The sequence below is a fragment of the Schistocerca piceifrons genome, chromosome 2 (assembly GCF_021461385.2).
Source record: "Schistocerca piceifrons isolate TAMUIC-IGC-003096 chromosome 2, iqSchPice1.1, whole genome shotgun sequence".
Lineage (NCBI taxonomy): Eukaryota > Metazoa > Arthropoda > Insecta > Orthoptera > Acrididae > Schistocerca > Schistocerca piceifrons.
In genome coordinates, this window is record NC_060139.1 from 596100293 (window position 1) to 596117753 (window position 17461).

General features: G+C 41.5%; 1 protein-coding gene across 1 annotated transcript in view; it reads left to right on the forward strand.

Annotated features, from left to right (window-relative positions):
- The window catches only part of LOC124775637 (esterase FE4-like), a 164768-nt gene that overhangs the window by 51745 nt on the left and 95562 nt on the right, over window positions 1-17461 (forward strand). Inside the window, exon 5 of the mRNA XM_047250466.1 lies at window positions 5835-5985. Coding sequence (XP_047106422.1) covers window positions 5835-5985 — 151 coding nt within the window. The remainder of the gene's footprint in view (window positions 1-5834; window positions 5986-17461) is intronic.

Consider the following 17461-nt stretch of genomic DNA (forward strand, 5'->3'; position numbering starts at 1 on the left):
TTGATGTACGTTAAATACACTCCTGGAAATGGAAAAAAGAACACATTGACACCGGTGTGTCAGACCCACCATACTTGCTCCGGACACTGCGAGAGGGCTGTACAAGCAATGATCACACGCACGGCACAGCGGACACACCAGGAACCGCGGTGTTGGCCGTCGAATGGCGCTAGCTGCGCAGCATTTGTGCACCGCCGCCATCAGTGTCAGCCAGTTTGCCGTGGCATACGGAGCTCCATCGCAGTCTTTAACACTGGTAGCATGCCGCGACAGCGTGGACGTGAACCGTATGTGCAGTTGACGGACTTTGAGCGAGGGCATATAGTGGGCATGCGGGAGGCCGGGTGGACGTACCACCGAATTGCTCAACACGTGGGGCGTGAGGTCTCCACAGTATATCGATGTTGTCGCCAGTGGTCGGCGGAAGGTGCACGTGCCCGTCGACCTGGGACCGGACCGCAGCGACGCACAGATGCACGCCAAGACCGTAGGATCCTACGCAGTGCCGTAGGGGACCGCACCGCCACTTCCCAGCAAATTAGGGACACTGTTGCTCCTGGGGTATCGGCGAGGACCATTCGCAACCGTCTCCATGAAGCCGGGCTACGGTCCCGCACACCGTTAGGCCGTCTTCCGCTCACGCCCCAACGTCGTGCAGCCCGCCTCCAGTGGTGTCGCGACAGGCGTGAATGGAGGGACGAATGGAGACGTGTCGTCTTCAGCGATGAGAGTCGCTTCTGCCTTGGTGCCAATGATGGTCGTATGCGTGTTTGGCGCCGTGCAGGTGAGCGCCACAATCAGGACTGCATACGACCGAGGCACACAGGGCCAACACCCGGCATCATGGTGTGGGGAGCGATCTCCTACACTGGCCGTACACCACTGGTGATCGTCGAGGGGACACTGAATAGTGCACGGTACATCCAAACCGTCATCGAACCCATCGTTCTACCATTCCTAGACCGGCAAGGGAACTTGCTGTTCCAACAGGACAATGCACGTCCGCATGTATCCCGTGCGACCCAACGTGCTCTAGAAGGTGTAAGTCAACTACCCTGGCCAGCAAGATCTCCGGATCTGTCCCCCATTGAGCATGTTTGGGACTGGATGAAGCGTCGTCTCACGCGGTCTGCACATCCAGCACGAACGCTGGTCCAACTGAGGCGCCAGGTGGAAATGGCATGGCAAGCCGTTCCACAGGACTACATCCAGCATCTCTACGATTGTCTCCATGGGAGAATAGCAGCCTGCATTGCTGCGAAAGGTGGATATACACTGTACTAGTGCCGACATTGTGCATGCTCTGTTGCCTGTGTCTATGTGCCTGTGGTTCTGTCAGTGTGATCATGTGATGTATCTTACCCCAGGAATGTGTCAATAAAGTTTCCCCTTCCTGGGACAATGAATTCACGGTGTTCTTATTTCAATTTCCAGGAGTGTATTTTCATTCATTAATGCCATTCTGGAGTAACTCATCTTTAAGGAAAAAAAGTCTTTATTGCTCAAAAATTTGCTGTAAGAATAATATATGGTGCTCATCCATGATCACCTTGAAGACATCTGTTTAATCGATTGGGTAAATAATGATGCACATAATCACAATACCAGAAGCAAAAATGACATTCATTACTACATATTAAGGGTGCCTTTAGCGTAAAACGGAGTGCACAATGCTACAACTAAAGTGATGAAAACTTCGTGTGTCTGGCAAACAGCAAAGTACAATTTAAAAACAAACTAAGAAAGTTTCTCCTTAACAACTCCTTCTGTTCTATAGAATAATTTATATTAGTGTAATATGTAAAAGATAGTGGGTAGTAATTACTAACTGCTCAGTGTGTACTCATATTTATAAATTAATTTGCCATGTGAAAGTAGAAAGACTCATTCCTTACCATACGATTTATAGTGGAAATGATCCATGGAACATGAAACTAGCTGACTAGTAGTAAGAGATCATAAAAGATATGTGCCACCCATATCATGGAGGTGCAAATCACTACAGCAATATTCATGGACCTCAGCTGCTTATGAAAATGTATAATTCTTTGTAATAGTACACAAGCTTCACATTCTTACAATACTATTTACCTTCCTCACTCATTAATATTGATACAAATCTTCCACCAACTGTTAAATTCTTATTATATACACCTATATCCAAAAGTAACATCTTTCCAGAAAAACTGCCATATTCGGATTGAAGATGACAATTTACTTAATTATTAGCTGATAAGAAATTGATTGAATGAAATTTTCACTCTGCAGCAGAATGAGCACTGATACCAAAATTCTTGGCAGATTAAAACTATTTGTTGAACCAAGACTTGAACTCAGGCCTTTTGCCTTTCATGAGCAAGTGCTTTATATAGTGAGCTACCCAAGCACAGTTCATTACACTTCCTCACAGCTTTACTTCTGCCTGCAGCTCATCTACTGTCTTATAAACTACACAAAAGCTGTCCTGCAGAACTTGCAAACAGAGATGCCTGTATCTACATAGAACAACAGAGGAAAAAATGAACTTTATTACCCATTATTAAAGCTGTCAGTGATTCAGAAAGGAGTTCAATAAGCAGCAACAAAAATTTTGGGTCACTTGTCCATTGCCATAAAATGCCTGACAGGTAGCAAAATAAGATTTAAATCTAACTTAAAATAATTTCTCCTGGACAACATCTATTCCAATGATAAATTTCTACTTAAAAACTGATAACTAGAAAAAAGACCTTTTTGTAACTGTAATTGTGTGAGAAGGACTAAAAAAATAATGCAGCTGTTAATGTTAACAATAATCATGGATACATATCCTGTAAACTTATTCATTCCACATCATTTTGAAGCAAGAATCATTCAAATGATCTATGGAACATGAAAATGTGTAACTGACTACAATTACCAAGTTGTGTGTGTTGTGTATGTGCTAGCATAAATTTGTTGTAATTGTCACACACTGAAGAGCCATAGTATGAGCACCTACTTAATAGCATTGAGGTCCACACTTAGAATGCAATACAGTAGCAGTTCTGCATGGAGTTGATTCAGCAAGTCCTTGGTAAGTTTCTGGAAGTGTATGGAACCAGATGCCTAGCACAGTTCACACATTTCCAGTAAATTATGAGCCAGTTGTTTGTAGTCGCAGAGCTGGCATATGCTAGCATTGTAGGTGTTTTCCATCAGGTTCAGATGAGGGGCATTTGGTTGCTAAGAAATAAGTGTGAGTTCACTAGCGTATTCTGGCCTTGTGACAAGGACAGTTATCTAGCTGGAAGATGCGACCTCCATTGGAGAAGATATTGAACATGAAAGAGTGCAGATGGTCCATAGCTATCATCGTAGCTTTGATTACTATCCCAGACCCCATGGAAATGAATGTGAATGTCCCCCATAGCATAATACTTCACCCACTGGCCTGCATCCATTGGCTCAGTGCATGTTTCAAGTAGTTGTCCACCTGGATTATGGTGTATCTAGTATATCAAGAAACATACATCACCCAACCAAGCAACACATTTCCATTAATCCATGATCCAGTCATGATGATCTCTTGCCCACTATATTCCTAACTGATGATGTTACTGGGATGACATGGGAATCTATAGGTTTTGTCTGATGCAACATCCCATGTTCGACTATGTGCACGTCTGAAATACTTTTTCTTGCACCAGCATTGTGTTCTGTATCTGTGCCATAGATCACTGTCTGTCCTGTTTTACAGTGTGAAAGCCTCCAACCTCCATGTTCCGTGATGAGAAATGGATGTCCAACAGCTTGAGCCTACTTACAGTTTCAGAGTCTTTTGATCACTTTCCATGAATGCTCGCGACAGTAGCACACAAACAAGCAACCAGCATCACTGTTTCTCAGATGCTTATGCCCAGGCGCTAGGCCATAACAATCTTCCCTTTGTTGAAGCACTTATGTCACTGTATCTCCCCACTGCCCATATTATTGCTAGGGTGTGAACAACTCCCCATTCATCTCTGCCAGAATAGAAATGCTGAGTTGCAGATAGGCACATCAAAAAGACTGTCACAAATAAGTTTTCAGCCAGTATGACCTTCATCAAAAATAGATGACACACACACACACACACACACACACACACACACACACACACACACACACATGCACAAACATGACTTCAGTCTCTGGCAACTGAAACCACACTCAGTGTGGCTTCAGTTCCAGAGACAGCAGTCATGTGTATGTGAATTGCATTTGCTTGTTTGTGTGTGTGTGTGTGTGTGTGTGTGTGTGTGTGTGTGTGTGTGTGTGTGTGTGTGTGAGAGAGAGAGAGAGAGAGAGAGAGAGAGAGAGAGAGAGAGAGAGAGAGAGAGAGAGAGAGAGATCTTTTTGTTGTGCCTATCTATGACTGAGCATCTCCGCTGTATGGTGAGTAGCAACTTTCCTTTTATAATATTATTTTAATAAAAATCAAATAAAGAAAGGATGCTTTTTCTGGAACTGCCAATTTCCTCTTTGCACTGATACGTTTGGTCAGGTAGTATATAATTTTGGATAGTAATATTCATATTTTTGCTTTATTTGTTACATATAAAATCTTCTATTATGTTCTTAGTCAGCAGGCAAAGCTGTTTGTGTACAGATTGAGCTATGCTACATAGACTCCAAACATACACTGAAATTTCATAAAATAATTTAAACTTAGACAGTTTTAATATGTATTCATTCATTCAATGAAAATGCAGCAAACAAGTAATGAGTTACAAAAGATGGGGGAGACATGCTTGTTCAATGTTTAGGAGCAAATTTCTCTCACAAAAATGAGAAACCAAGTCTATGTAATAAATAAATAAAAAATAAAAATATTATTTGGGTTATAAAGAGCACAACATTTTATGAAGTTTGTATGGAATAAGCTTATAACAAATGTTCAAAATGTCCTCCACTTCTTTCTACATATGCATGCACTGATCAGATCATGTACTGTTGGCCCTTTCAAATACCTCCTGGACAGTGTAAAACAATGGAAAATCCAGGTTGACATATCAACAATACAAGAAAAAAGATAGATTGCTACTCACTGTTAAGATGACAGGGAAAAGGGTAGATTGATACTCACCATTAAGATGACATGTGTCATCTTTAGGGTGAGTAGGAACCCAGCCTTTTCCATATATTCTGGATAGTGTCAAGTGTTTCCACAGACTTCTATGACAAAGTGATGAAGCATTTCTGCAATAGGAGTGTATCCTGAATAAAAAAAATTAAGTCATCCAAGAAATAATAAACTGAAGGACAGATGCTGGAGGAAACTGTAGGCCTCAGAAATAGCCTTGCACCACTTACTCATCTGTCACAATGCAAATTGTCCAATGTATACTTAACAATATCATAAAAACTTGCTGGAACCCTTTCACACATAAAGTATGTGCATCCTCTTAGGTGCAGGGCTACTCCTTGTAGTATATGTAAAAGAATGTTCTGAGTAAGGTCTTTGTATAGAATGTCTGAACATTAAGTTGGAAGAATGTACTGACCCGCAAGTCACCAGCAATTCAAGATCACACATTAAATTTGAGATGCTATTGAGTTTACATGAATTGTGCCATGAGCATTTTACCTATCCATAAATGGTAGATATGAAAATGAATTCCAAAAATCAGTTGATAGTTCTACCTTGAAATGTTATTTATTTTAAACTTTCATTAATAGTCAAAAACAAAGGATTTTTGGACATAAATTTAGATGTTCATCTTTTTTTTTTTATTTTGACATGAAGAACCCACCCACAAAGTATGTTACACCTTATATAAGGTAAAATTTCAAGATTTTTTTTCTGAAATCGGTTTTTTTCCCTTGTACAACAGTTACCATCAGATACAAGTACTCCCAGACCAGTGTTTGTGATGATTCATGGTGGTGGCTTCAGAACAGGTTATGCTCAGTCATACTCACCTGATTTCTACGTTGACAGTGGCATTTTAGTTGTTTCCATACAGTACCGACTTGGACCTCTAGGTAAGGAATTAGTAGCGATAGACAAAGTTTTGATTGTTAAAATTAACTGTCTTTTGCAGAGTATTTTCTATTTAGATGTATAGATGACTGGAACCAAGGAATTCCTCATTAAAATGATAATAAATTAGACAAATCTAAGTCAGCTTATTTAGGATAAAATGACAAACTGAGCGATGGGTTTCAGCAGTAGGGTTGTTAATTTTCTGATGGAACAAGAGAGATAAGATATTAAGGTGAAATGATTTAATACAAATGGAAATACTGGGGCATGAGGGGAGTACAGATGCAGGGACAAGGTGAGTGACATTGGTTGAAGAGTGAATGGCCAAAGTGTGTGGCCAAAACTGATAATGACTGTTATCATATTATAAATATGATTCTGACTAAAATAAAAATAAATGTTTAATAAGTAAATCACTTTTCTCCATTGACAGAATGTCACTTTTTTCAGCAAATGTATCTCATATATTCCTATGCTTATACGTAATAGAGGAAGAACTGGAGTGAAAATGTCTAAAAAGGTCTATACTACTAAACTTTGATGAATATTAACAAATTCATCAGTCTGTGGTGATTCATACAAAGATTCTATATTGACACAGAATCTGTGGTTGATTCATCGTTCTGATCATAGTCTATCTCAAATACTTCAAACGAAAACCTATGCCTAGTAGTTTAAAAAAAAAGCACAGGTATACCCATATACAGATATAGCAGAAGTGATCCACAAAAAAACCATCCGCTGCCATTGACATACATCTATAGTAGAATCTTGTAGCATATTATGTGTTCAAATTTAATGCTACAGCACTTGACGTGACAAGAGCTATGATTATATCATTATCATAAACTATCAAAGATATAATTTAGAGAAACAGGTCAGTGAGTGGAAAAAGGAAGAAATATTGTACTAATCACATAAGTATCGACACTACAGTTAAGGAAACATGATATTTATCATCATCATCATCTTCTTCTTCTTCCTTTCAAGTTTTAGGCCTTTTAGCCTGTTATCGTCTTATCGAGAAGTTCTCCTGCCATGTTTTCATTGGTTGACATAGTTATATTACATGCTTGGGCTTGTAGAGTAGCATGGAGTTAGGGGCTCCTCTTTGAGCTCATTTATTGTTCATGTTTTTCCACTTGTTTTGCTAGTTCTGACTGACGTTGTTGTGGTCTTCAGTCCAGAGACTGGTTTGATGCAGCTCTCCATGCTATTCTATCCTATGCAAGATTCTTCATCTCCCAGTACCTACTGCAACCTACATCCTTCTGAATCTGTTTAGTGTATTCATCTCTTGGTCTCCCTCTATGATTTTTACCCTCCACACTGCCCTCCAATACTAAATTGATGATCCCCTGATGCCTCAGAATATGCCCTACCAACTGATCCCTCCTTCTAGTCAAGTTGTGCCACAAATTTCTCTTCTCTCCAAATCTATTCAATACCTCCTCATTAGTTATGTGATCTCCCCATCTAATCTTCAGCATTCTTCTGTAGCACCACATTTCGAAAGCTTCTATTCTCTTCTTGTCTAAACTATTTATCATCCACATTTCACTTCCATACGTGGCTACACTCCACACAAATACTTTCAGAAACAGCTTCCTGACACTTAAATCTATATTCGATGTTAACAAATTTCTCTTCTTCAGAAACGATTTCCTTGCCATTGCCAGTCTATATTTTATATCCTCTCTATTCCGACCATCATCAGTTATTTTGCTCCCCAAATAACAAAACTCATTTACTACCTTAAGCACCTCATTTCCTAATCTAATTCCTGCAGCATCACCTGATTTAATTGGACTACATTTCATTATCCTCGTTTTGCTTTTGTTGATGTTCATATTATATCCTCCTTTCAAGACACTGTCCATTCCATTCAGCTGCTCTTCCAAGTCCTTTGCTGTCTCTGACAGAATTACAATGTCATCGGCAAACCTCAAAGTTTTTATTTCTTCTCCATGGATTTTAATTCCTACTCTGAATTTTTCTTTTGTTTCCTTTACTGCTTGATCAATATACAGATTGAATAACATTGGGGAGAGGCTACAACCCTGTCTCACTCCCTTCCCAACCACTGCTTCCCTTTCATGCCCCTCGACTCTTATAACTGCCATCTGGTTTCTGTACAAATTGTAAATAGCCTTTCGCTCACTGTATTTTACCCCTGCCACCTTCAGAATTTGAAAGAGAATATTGCAGTCAACATTGTCAAAAGCTTTGTCTAAGTCTACAAATGCTAGAAACGTAGGTTTGCCTTTACTTAATCTATTTTCTAAGACAAGTTGTAGGGTCAGTATTGCCTCACAAGTTCCAACTTTCTATGGAATCCAAATTGATCTTCCCCGAGGTCGGCTTCAACCAGTTTTTCCATTCGTCTGTAAAGAATTCGTGTTAGTATTTTGCAGCAGTGGCTTATTAAACTGATAGTTCAGTAAATTTCACATCTATCAACACCTGCTTTCTTTCAGATTGGAATTATTATATTCTTCTTGATGTCTGAGAGTATTTTGCCTGTCTCATACATCTTGCTCACCAGATAGTAGAGTTTTGTTAGGCCTGGCTCCCCCAAGGCTGTCAGTAGTTCTAATGGAATGTTGTCTACTCCTGGGACTTAGGTCTTTCAGTGCACTGTCAAACTCTTCACGTAGTATCATATGTCCTATTTCATCTTCATCTACATTCTCTTCCATTTCTATAATATTGTCCTCCAGAACATTGCCCTTGCATAGACCCTCTACATACTCCTTCCATCTTTCTGCTTTCTCTTCTTTGATTAGAATTGGGTTTCTATCTGAGCTCTTGATATTCATGCAAGTGGGTCCAAAGATCTCTTTAATTTTCCTGTTGGCAGTATCTATCTTACCCCTAGTGTTATGTGCCTCTACATCCTTACATTTGTCCTCTAGCCATCCCTGCTTACCTATTTTGCACTTCCTGTCGATGTCATTTTTGAGACGTTTGTACTCCTTTTTGCCTGCTTCATTTACTGCATTTTTATATTTTCTCCTTTTATCAATTAAATTCAATATCTCTTCTGTTACCCAAGGATTTCTATTAGCCCTCGTCTTTTTACCTGCTTGATCCTGTGCTATGTTCACTATTTTGTCTCTCAAAGCTAACCATTCTTCTTCTACTGTATTTCTTTCCCCTATTCTTGTCAATCATTCCCTAATGCTCTCCCTGAACCTCTCTGCAACCTCTGGATCTTTCAGTTTATCCAGGTCCCATCTCCTCAAATTCCCACCTTTTTGCAGTTTCTTCAGTTTTAATCTACAGTTCATAACCAATAGATTGTGGTCAGAGTCCACATCTGCCCCTGGAAATGTCTTATAATTTAAAACCTCATTCCTAAAACTCTGTCTTACCATTATATAATCTATCTGACACATTCCAATATCTCCAGGCTTCTTCCATATATACAACCTTCTGACTATAATATTTGATATGTTCCACTTTTAAGTTCCTTTCACACATATTCATTCCTGTTGTGATCCGATTTGGTGTAACCAGCTGCCTGTATCAAGTATTTCATTTCACAGGTTGTTTGTCTTTACACATCTTTTGCCCTTATTGTCCAGGCTTCACTGCTATATCACAGAGCAGCACAGGACTTGCTAAGGTCTTATACTGGTGTATTCTGGCGTGTTTCTGGACTAGTGATAGTTTCATTAAGTTATTAATGACTCCCATTTCTTTTGTATATTTGGAGACTGTTTCAACTAGATCTGTTTTTCCAAAAATGATAGTTTATTGTCTCAGTGAGTGAATGTGTTCATTCTTTCTAGAATTTTATTTTTCAAACAGATCTTACTTTGTACTGGGTATTTTCTACAGGAAGCCATAGTTTTTGCTTTTTAATTTTGATGTCCGTGCTGTATTTCTTGGATATTATCTGTAAACTGTGTACAGAAAATTTATGTCATCCTCTGAAATTGTTGTAAGAGCTAAATCATCTGCAACAAGTAAAATCTAGTCTTTTGTTTCTGTTAATTTGAATGAAGCTGTGTGGAATTGTCTCTAATCTTTGATGATTTTATTGATGTAAATAATAAACAAGAATTCTGAAATTTGGGATAAGTTGGAATCAGGGTCATATTATTGTATGTTTTCTTCCCCAGTCTGATAATTTGCCCTCTTTCTTGACTAAGATTACATTTGTTCTGTACATTTTGCATATATTGTCGATAAGGTGCAGGGAACATGAATGTTTGTCAAAAACTGTAATAATTTGTTTCTGTTGAAAAGATTTGTTTGAAGACAATGGAGGAAATTTGTGATTTTATGTTGAATTTTCTATGTTTTTATACTAGTGATTTCAATGAAAAACAGCAATCACTACATGATCTTCCTTTTTTGAAAGCCATTTTGTTCCTCACCGCGATGGGTTCAATAGTGTCTTTTATGGTTTTACAAATAAGGAATCACGCCAAAATTTATAAAATGCACAACTGTAGCTCACAGACATTGATTTACTACAAAATATGTTTTGAGTGGCATTTTAAGCTTGTAGAAGTTCTTAAAAGTGTGCCTATAATCTTTGTTTCCTCTCACGCTTGCACCAGGTGAGTTCCTCTCTCCAGTTAGACGCATATCTACTACCAATATTGGAATTTGATGTTCTGAAGATTAGTACCAGCTAGACATTTTGTGTCTTTGGACCAATATTGCTATAGCTTATACATATAAAGACATTCTGGAGTTGTCTATTATATCACTAAGCATCAAACATCAAATAGACTTTATCTGCTAAACAAATTAATAACACACTGAATGTCTTGTTGGTCTTCAAAGGGATGTCAGACCAAAACTTTCCTTCTTTCCCTTGTGTACCTTCTGATTTGGTTTAGATATTATTTTACAGAAATTTTCTTCCCCTCCATCCCCCAGGGGGCTCAGGGCGTTTTTGTGAGATGAAGTGTGTTGCACACATTGTTCCAAGCTATTGCAACACATTCTTCCTTCCCAGGCTACATTTACTTTTCCCTGCCTCTCTCTCCCTGTCCTTGCTCCTACCCTTTCCTTCCCCTCTCTCAGTGTTCTTACTTATGTTTAACTGGCTATCCATGTGATTTCTTGTATTCCTTGTGATTTTTGTTCCTTTTTGCCTTTTTTCTATCGTCCTTTACTTCTGTCACTTTTGGTCCTCCTTTAGAGCTTGACCTTCAGTTCTAAATTTTCTCTCCAGAGCATGAGTCATTTGGGGATGAATTCCCTCCCTAGCATCTACAGCATGGGTTCATCCCCCCCCCCCCCCTCCTACCCTTCTTTCTTCTGCTCTTTCTGCACCACCATGGCCCCGCTCACCCCCACTCTGCTGGGTCATCAGCACTTGTAGCCAGTCTGTGTGGTTGGGCTATCATGTACCCATCTGGCTGAGCCCCCTGATAATACAGGGACCACATTTCTGATACCTGAGCTGTTGCCTCCCCATATATGCCTTGGAATGGTCACTTGCTATTCTAGAGCATTGGAACTCCTGGCACCAGCATGAGAGAGAACCCTTGCTATGGCTGGATGGTGCCCATGGGGAGAGCCCTGATATGATAGGGTGGTATCAAGGCAGATGCTTTATGTATGAAATGTATCAACTCCAAAAAATTGACTGTTCTTCTACGGCCATCTCTTTGGTTGATAATGGATCATTTAATGCTGTTTCTTATGACCCTGCGGCCTTCCCTCCCCTGACTGCAACCTGGGAAGGTGGCCTGGTTTGCCAGCTTTGGGTAAAACACTTTCACTGCTACCTGATCTGCACTAGGACTGACAGGGACGTGTTCACCACCTAGAGATTATATTATGTCGAAAATATTGAGGAAAAATTTGGTGAAGTGGAGTCCCTTAGTAAGATGAGATCAAGTTTGCTGTTGATCAGAACTTCTTCTGTCACCCAGTCAGCAGCCCTTCATGCTTGTGACAGTCTTGGTGACATCCCAGTGAGCTTGACTCCTAACCAGCCTTTGAATATGGTTCATGGACTCATTCTTCATAGGGGCCTCACCCTTTAAACTGATGAAGAGGTTTGGACCAATCTGGAATGACAGGGCTTTAGTTTTGTTTGGTGTGTTCAGAAAGGTCATAAGGAGAATCACACCAGTACCCATGCCTTTATTCCGGTATTTGAGGGAGATACCCTCTTGTGCAAGGTCAAGGTTATATATTAACAGTGTTATATGAAGGCATACATCTGTCCATCCACGAGGTGTTTTTTGTGCTTGTGTTGTGGGCATATGTCTTCCTGCTGTATGGCGGATACTCTATTTGGTAAATGTGCACATCCACTCCATGAGGGGAGTCCCTGTGTCTTGCAGCGTATGTATGTTAATTGTCATGACCATCACTCCCCATGCTTGCCAGATTGCTTGGCTTATAAGAAGGAGAAGGAGATACAGGAGTATAAATCTCTCGATCATCTATCCTACACTGAGTCTTGTCACAGATATGACCAACTTCACCCTGTGTCGATGACATCTAACTTTGCCTCTGTTACATCCTTTCCTCCTACTCCCTCCAGTCCTGCCTTCCTCTCCTCTCCCCATACCCTGCAGTTCCCACACCCTCCCCTCTGGGTGCCGCTCCTGCTTCCTGGATACAGAAGTATTCCCCTTTTTAGTACCTACCAGTGATGATGCTCCCTCACAGGACCACTACCCTGGAATTTCCCAGGACAGAGGCCCGCTGCCACTATTCGGCCGAGGGGCTCACAGTCCGTGTGTCTCAGTGTTGCCCACTCTCTTTCAGTTCCGAATCTTGCAGAACTCTAATCTCCTTCTATGCTCTGCCTTCCTTGAGCTATGGAAGAGAAGAAGGAGAAACATAAGTCCCAGGAATAGGCCCACTTGATGCCCCTGGATGTGCCATCTCCCCCTTTGCAGCTTGAGTCTGACTTCTTATGAATGGGTGTCATCTCATCCTTGATGTGATGGATGGTGACCTGGTGGATTGATTGGCTCCAGCCCATTCATGTGCCACTTGGATCCCTGTTCCATGCTTATTTCCTTTTACTCAGCAGTTTGTCTCATTCTCCAGGAACCTCATTTTAGTGATGCTCACTTATTGACCCTTCATGGGTTTCATGCTTTGTATTAGAACCAGATGGTCCCTTTGAGGGCTTCCAGTGGTGTTTACATTTTAGTTCATATGGATATTGTGAGTATCTGGATCCCCTTTTGGACCACAATGGAAGCAGTTGTCATCCTGATCCACTTGGACTCTGTGGTCACAGTTTGTAATCTCTGTCTCACCCCTGACTGGCCACCTATACCTCCTTCTCTAACTGCCCCTCCTCCAACAACTCCCCCCTCCCTTCCTCCTCCTTGGGGATTTTAATGCCCATCACTCTCTGTGGGGCAGTGCTTTTTCATCTAGCTAGGGATTCCTCATTGACTAATTTCTTGTGGTCCAACACTTGTACTTTCTTAATGATGGGTCCCCCACTCATTTTAGTTCCACATATGGAACTTTATCTGCCATGGATCTTTTGCTCACTTACCCTTCCTTTCTTTCTTTCTTCCTTCCTTCCTTACACTGGTCACCACATGATTGCCTCTGTGACAATGACCACTTCCTTTTGATTCTCGCATTCTCTTCCTGCTTCGTGATGGTGAGGTTACCCCACTGGGCTTTCCATCATGCTGACTGTTCCCTATATACCTCCCAGGTTATAGTTACAACTTCTTTGTCAGATTTTATTGATGAAGTCATCCATGGTCTGTCTGATAAGATAGTCTGCACCACCACAAGCAGCACTGTCCTCCACTGTCTTATTACCTTTAAACATCTTCATGCTAAAGACTGTTACATAATAAAACAGAGCAAGGAGGTGCTAGTTTCTTATGTCCCTTCATTATGCGTTTGGGCTACAATCCATATCCCAGGCTCGTCAGCAGCAGTCTTCTATTCTGAGACCTGCCCTTCCAGGTGACCTTTGTATGGGTCCATCATTTCTTGTGGAACATCTCACAACCCATTTTGTGACAGCTTCAGCATGAGTGTCAGCCTCATATCCAGCATCTTTCTTGTTCAGAAACAGTGGTCTGAAGATTACAACTTACGTCTTACCGTTTGTCATACGGAATGCTACAATGAAGCTTCTACTGAATGGGAACTTCTTCTGGTCTTGTCTTCTTCCCATGATTCAGCCCCTGCCCCTGATTCCACCCATAACCAACTGCTTTAATACATCACTTCTTCACAATGATAATATTGTCTCCAGGTGTTTTACCATATTTGGGCTCCAAGGCATCTTGCCCTGATAAGGTAGTTTGCACCACCATAAGCAGCACCATCCTCCACTGTCTTATTACCTTTAAACATCTCCATGCCAAAGATGATCAGGCATTAGTTCTGTCTCATCTGGGCTATGGTTGTCAAGTTTATGGATAAGCTGCCCCTTCCACACTGCTTCTCTTGGACCTGATGCATCATTGTGGTCTCCATGTATGTGTTCCTGACAACAAGCATGGCAAGAATCCATCAACAACACATCAGTCTGACCAATGTCCCCTGCAAATTACTTGAATGGATGGAGGTTCGTTAGTCAGTTGGGTCTTTGAATCTCAGGACCTTTTATCTCCTTACCTGTTGGGCTTTTGGGAGAAACTGTCTCTGATAGATCATCTGCTTTGATTGGAAACCACAGCTTGGCAGGCCTTTTCTCAGCACTGCCATCTTGTTGCAGATTTCTTTGATCTCCATAATGCCTATGACACAGATTGGTACCATGACATCCTACTTGCACTGCATGAGTGGGTCTTTGAGGCCTCTACTCAATTCACCAGTTCCTGTCCCACTGGTTGTTCAGATTTCCTATTGGCACTGTTCTCAGCTCTCCACAGACCCAGGAGGATGGCATAATAAGTGTCATTCTTTTTCTCACTACTATTAATGGACTTTTGGCTTCCACTGGCCTGTTGGTCCCCCTGCTCTGTATTTGGATAATTTCTCTATTTGGGCTAGCTCCAACTCAGTGGTCTCTGCAGAATGACAGCTCAAGGGTGCCAGCCGGTGCATTTCCATGTGGACACTCTTGCACAGTTTTCGTTTCGCTCCCCTTTAGCTGAGGGTGATGCATTTCTGCCACCATACTATGGTCTATCATGATCTCAAGCTCTACCTCAACACCCAACTCCTGATCATGGTCCTCCTGTTCCATTTCTTGCATCTTCCTTTTGACAACAAGATTACTTGGTTGCCCCATATCTGTGTTCGGAAGGTTGGCTGTTTTTGTAGACTCATTGTCCTTCACTTCCTTGCCCAAACATCTGGTGCTGCAGATTGTTTGACCCTTAGTTCTGTCTCATCTGGGCTATGGTTGTCAAGTTTATAGGTAAGCTTCCCCTTCCACACTGCTTCTCTTGGACCTGATCCACCACTGTGGTTTCCATTTAGCCAATGGTGCTTTTCACACTAGTCTTGTGAAAAGTCTTCTGGTTGATGCTGGGGTCCATCCCTTTTCAGTTTGATGGTCCCAGCTCCTGGTTTCCTATGCCATTGCTGCCCACTCTTCCCCTGCTCATCCCTCCTATTCTAATCTTTTTGTGGCTTGGGACATTGCTCACCTGCTGTCTGTCCTCTGTTGGGTTTACCAGTTGGGCTCTACTTTGTTTCTCTCTGCCATGACTTCCATCTCTCTTCTTGTCCTTTTCCCATATTCTCTCCTGACCACCCCAGCTTGGTTACTTCCTTAGCTGCAGATTTGGATGGATCTCTTCTGGTGTCTGAAAGCCACCATTGCTCCAGTGGTGTTACATTGTTTGTTCTGTCTGCCCTTACATGAGTCTGGATGCCATTGCTTTTACACCGATGGCTCTGAATTCACCAATCAATTGGGAAATGCATTTACATTTTCTGTCGGCATGGAACATCATCTTTTGCCTGCCATGTGTTTGGTGTTTACTGCAGAATTGATAGCCACTGTTTTATTAAATGGTCCTGCCTCACCTGAATCTATGGACTCAATGAGTGGCCTTCAGGCTATTGCTTGGTGTTTTTTCCCACCACCCCTTGGTGTGTGCCATCCATGATCTTCTTGCCGCTCTTGGTGATACTTTTTGTTCAGCTGATTTTCTTTCAGTTCCCAGCCACATGGGTATCCTGAGTAATGAACTTGCTGATTGCCTGCTTCAGTGGGTGGCCTCCCTTCTCTGCGACCCCTCTGGGGACAGATTTGTGTCTTTATGTCAAATCCCTTTTGCTCAATCAGGGGCTGGCTCTTGGGGGAGCTACCCCTCTGTCTAACATACTTTGTGCAATCAAAGAGAATCCCACCACATGACATTCTTCCCTCCAACTCTCCCAGTGGGAATCTCCTATGCTCTGCTGTCTTCATATCTGCAATACTAGTCTGATGCATAGTTCTTTACTCCATAGTGAGCTGCACCCTGCCTCTTCCCCTTTGTAGTCCCAGGGCAGACTACCCCTCATGGTGATCCATATTTTACTGGACTGCTCCCACCTTTTGGTCCTTCACACTAAATATGCCCTTCCACCCTTGCCCGGGTGTTAGTGGATGACCCTTATATGGTTACATGTCTCCTTGTTTTTTTTTTCCCCATGAAAGTGGTTTGTCCTCGCAGGTTTAAGTCTCTGAATTTGCCTCTGGAATTGTGGACCCTCAGTAATGTTGGTGTTGGTTATGGAGGCCTTGGCTCTGCCTCCACACCACCAGGGTTCTGCCCTCTTTTTCCCTATGCTTTATCTGGTCATTTGTGCTGTTTTATTTCCCATTTTCCTGTGTCTTCTTCCTCTGATCTTGACCTCATCATGTTGTGATTATGGTATGGTGTGGTTATCAGGAAGAGTCAATAGTGGTGCTGATTCCCCAACACGCATAGCATTTCTGGGGCACCCCTACTCTCACCATTCCCACTCCCCCCCCCCCCCCCCAATTTATCCTCTTCCTACTGCCGTGATGTTGTGATGTTACTTTTACCTCTTTGTTTGCCTGTTTTCCCTTCCCCTTGGTTGGATTGTGCTGTTTGTGTTGTTCCTCCCTTGGTTTCTGCCACCTTAGACTGTGGGACTGATGACTTCACTGTTTGGTCCCCTCCCCAAATCAGCCAACCAACTGACCATCCCCTCCAGCTCTGTTTGTTGGTACTTAAATATTCTAGTCTTTGCTAGTGATAACTGTTATTTAATAAACTTGTTCCATAAGCCAAATCTGCCAAAAGTACACCTGTATCTCATTGCTAATTATGAAATTCCTTGGAATACAACAAATGTTTTTTCCTATTTTTCACTTTTCACTTGTTCATTATGAGATACTTCTTCTACATATTGATCTTTCTTCCTTTTTCCTTTGAATTGCAAAGAGAAAAACGCATTCTGAGAATGTTAGGTTTATTATCAACCTTTTGCTGTATCTGCAACCAGTTTCTTAATGGTTGTGTACCTGATAGGTGGTTTTTTTGTGTAATGGTGTTGATATGTAACACTTAACTGCTTCATACTGACAGTACTTTTGTT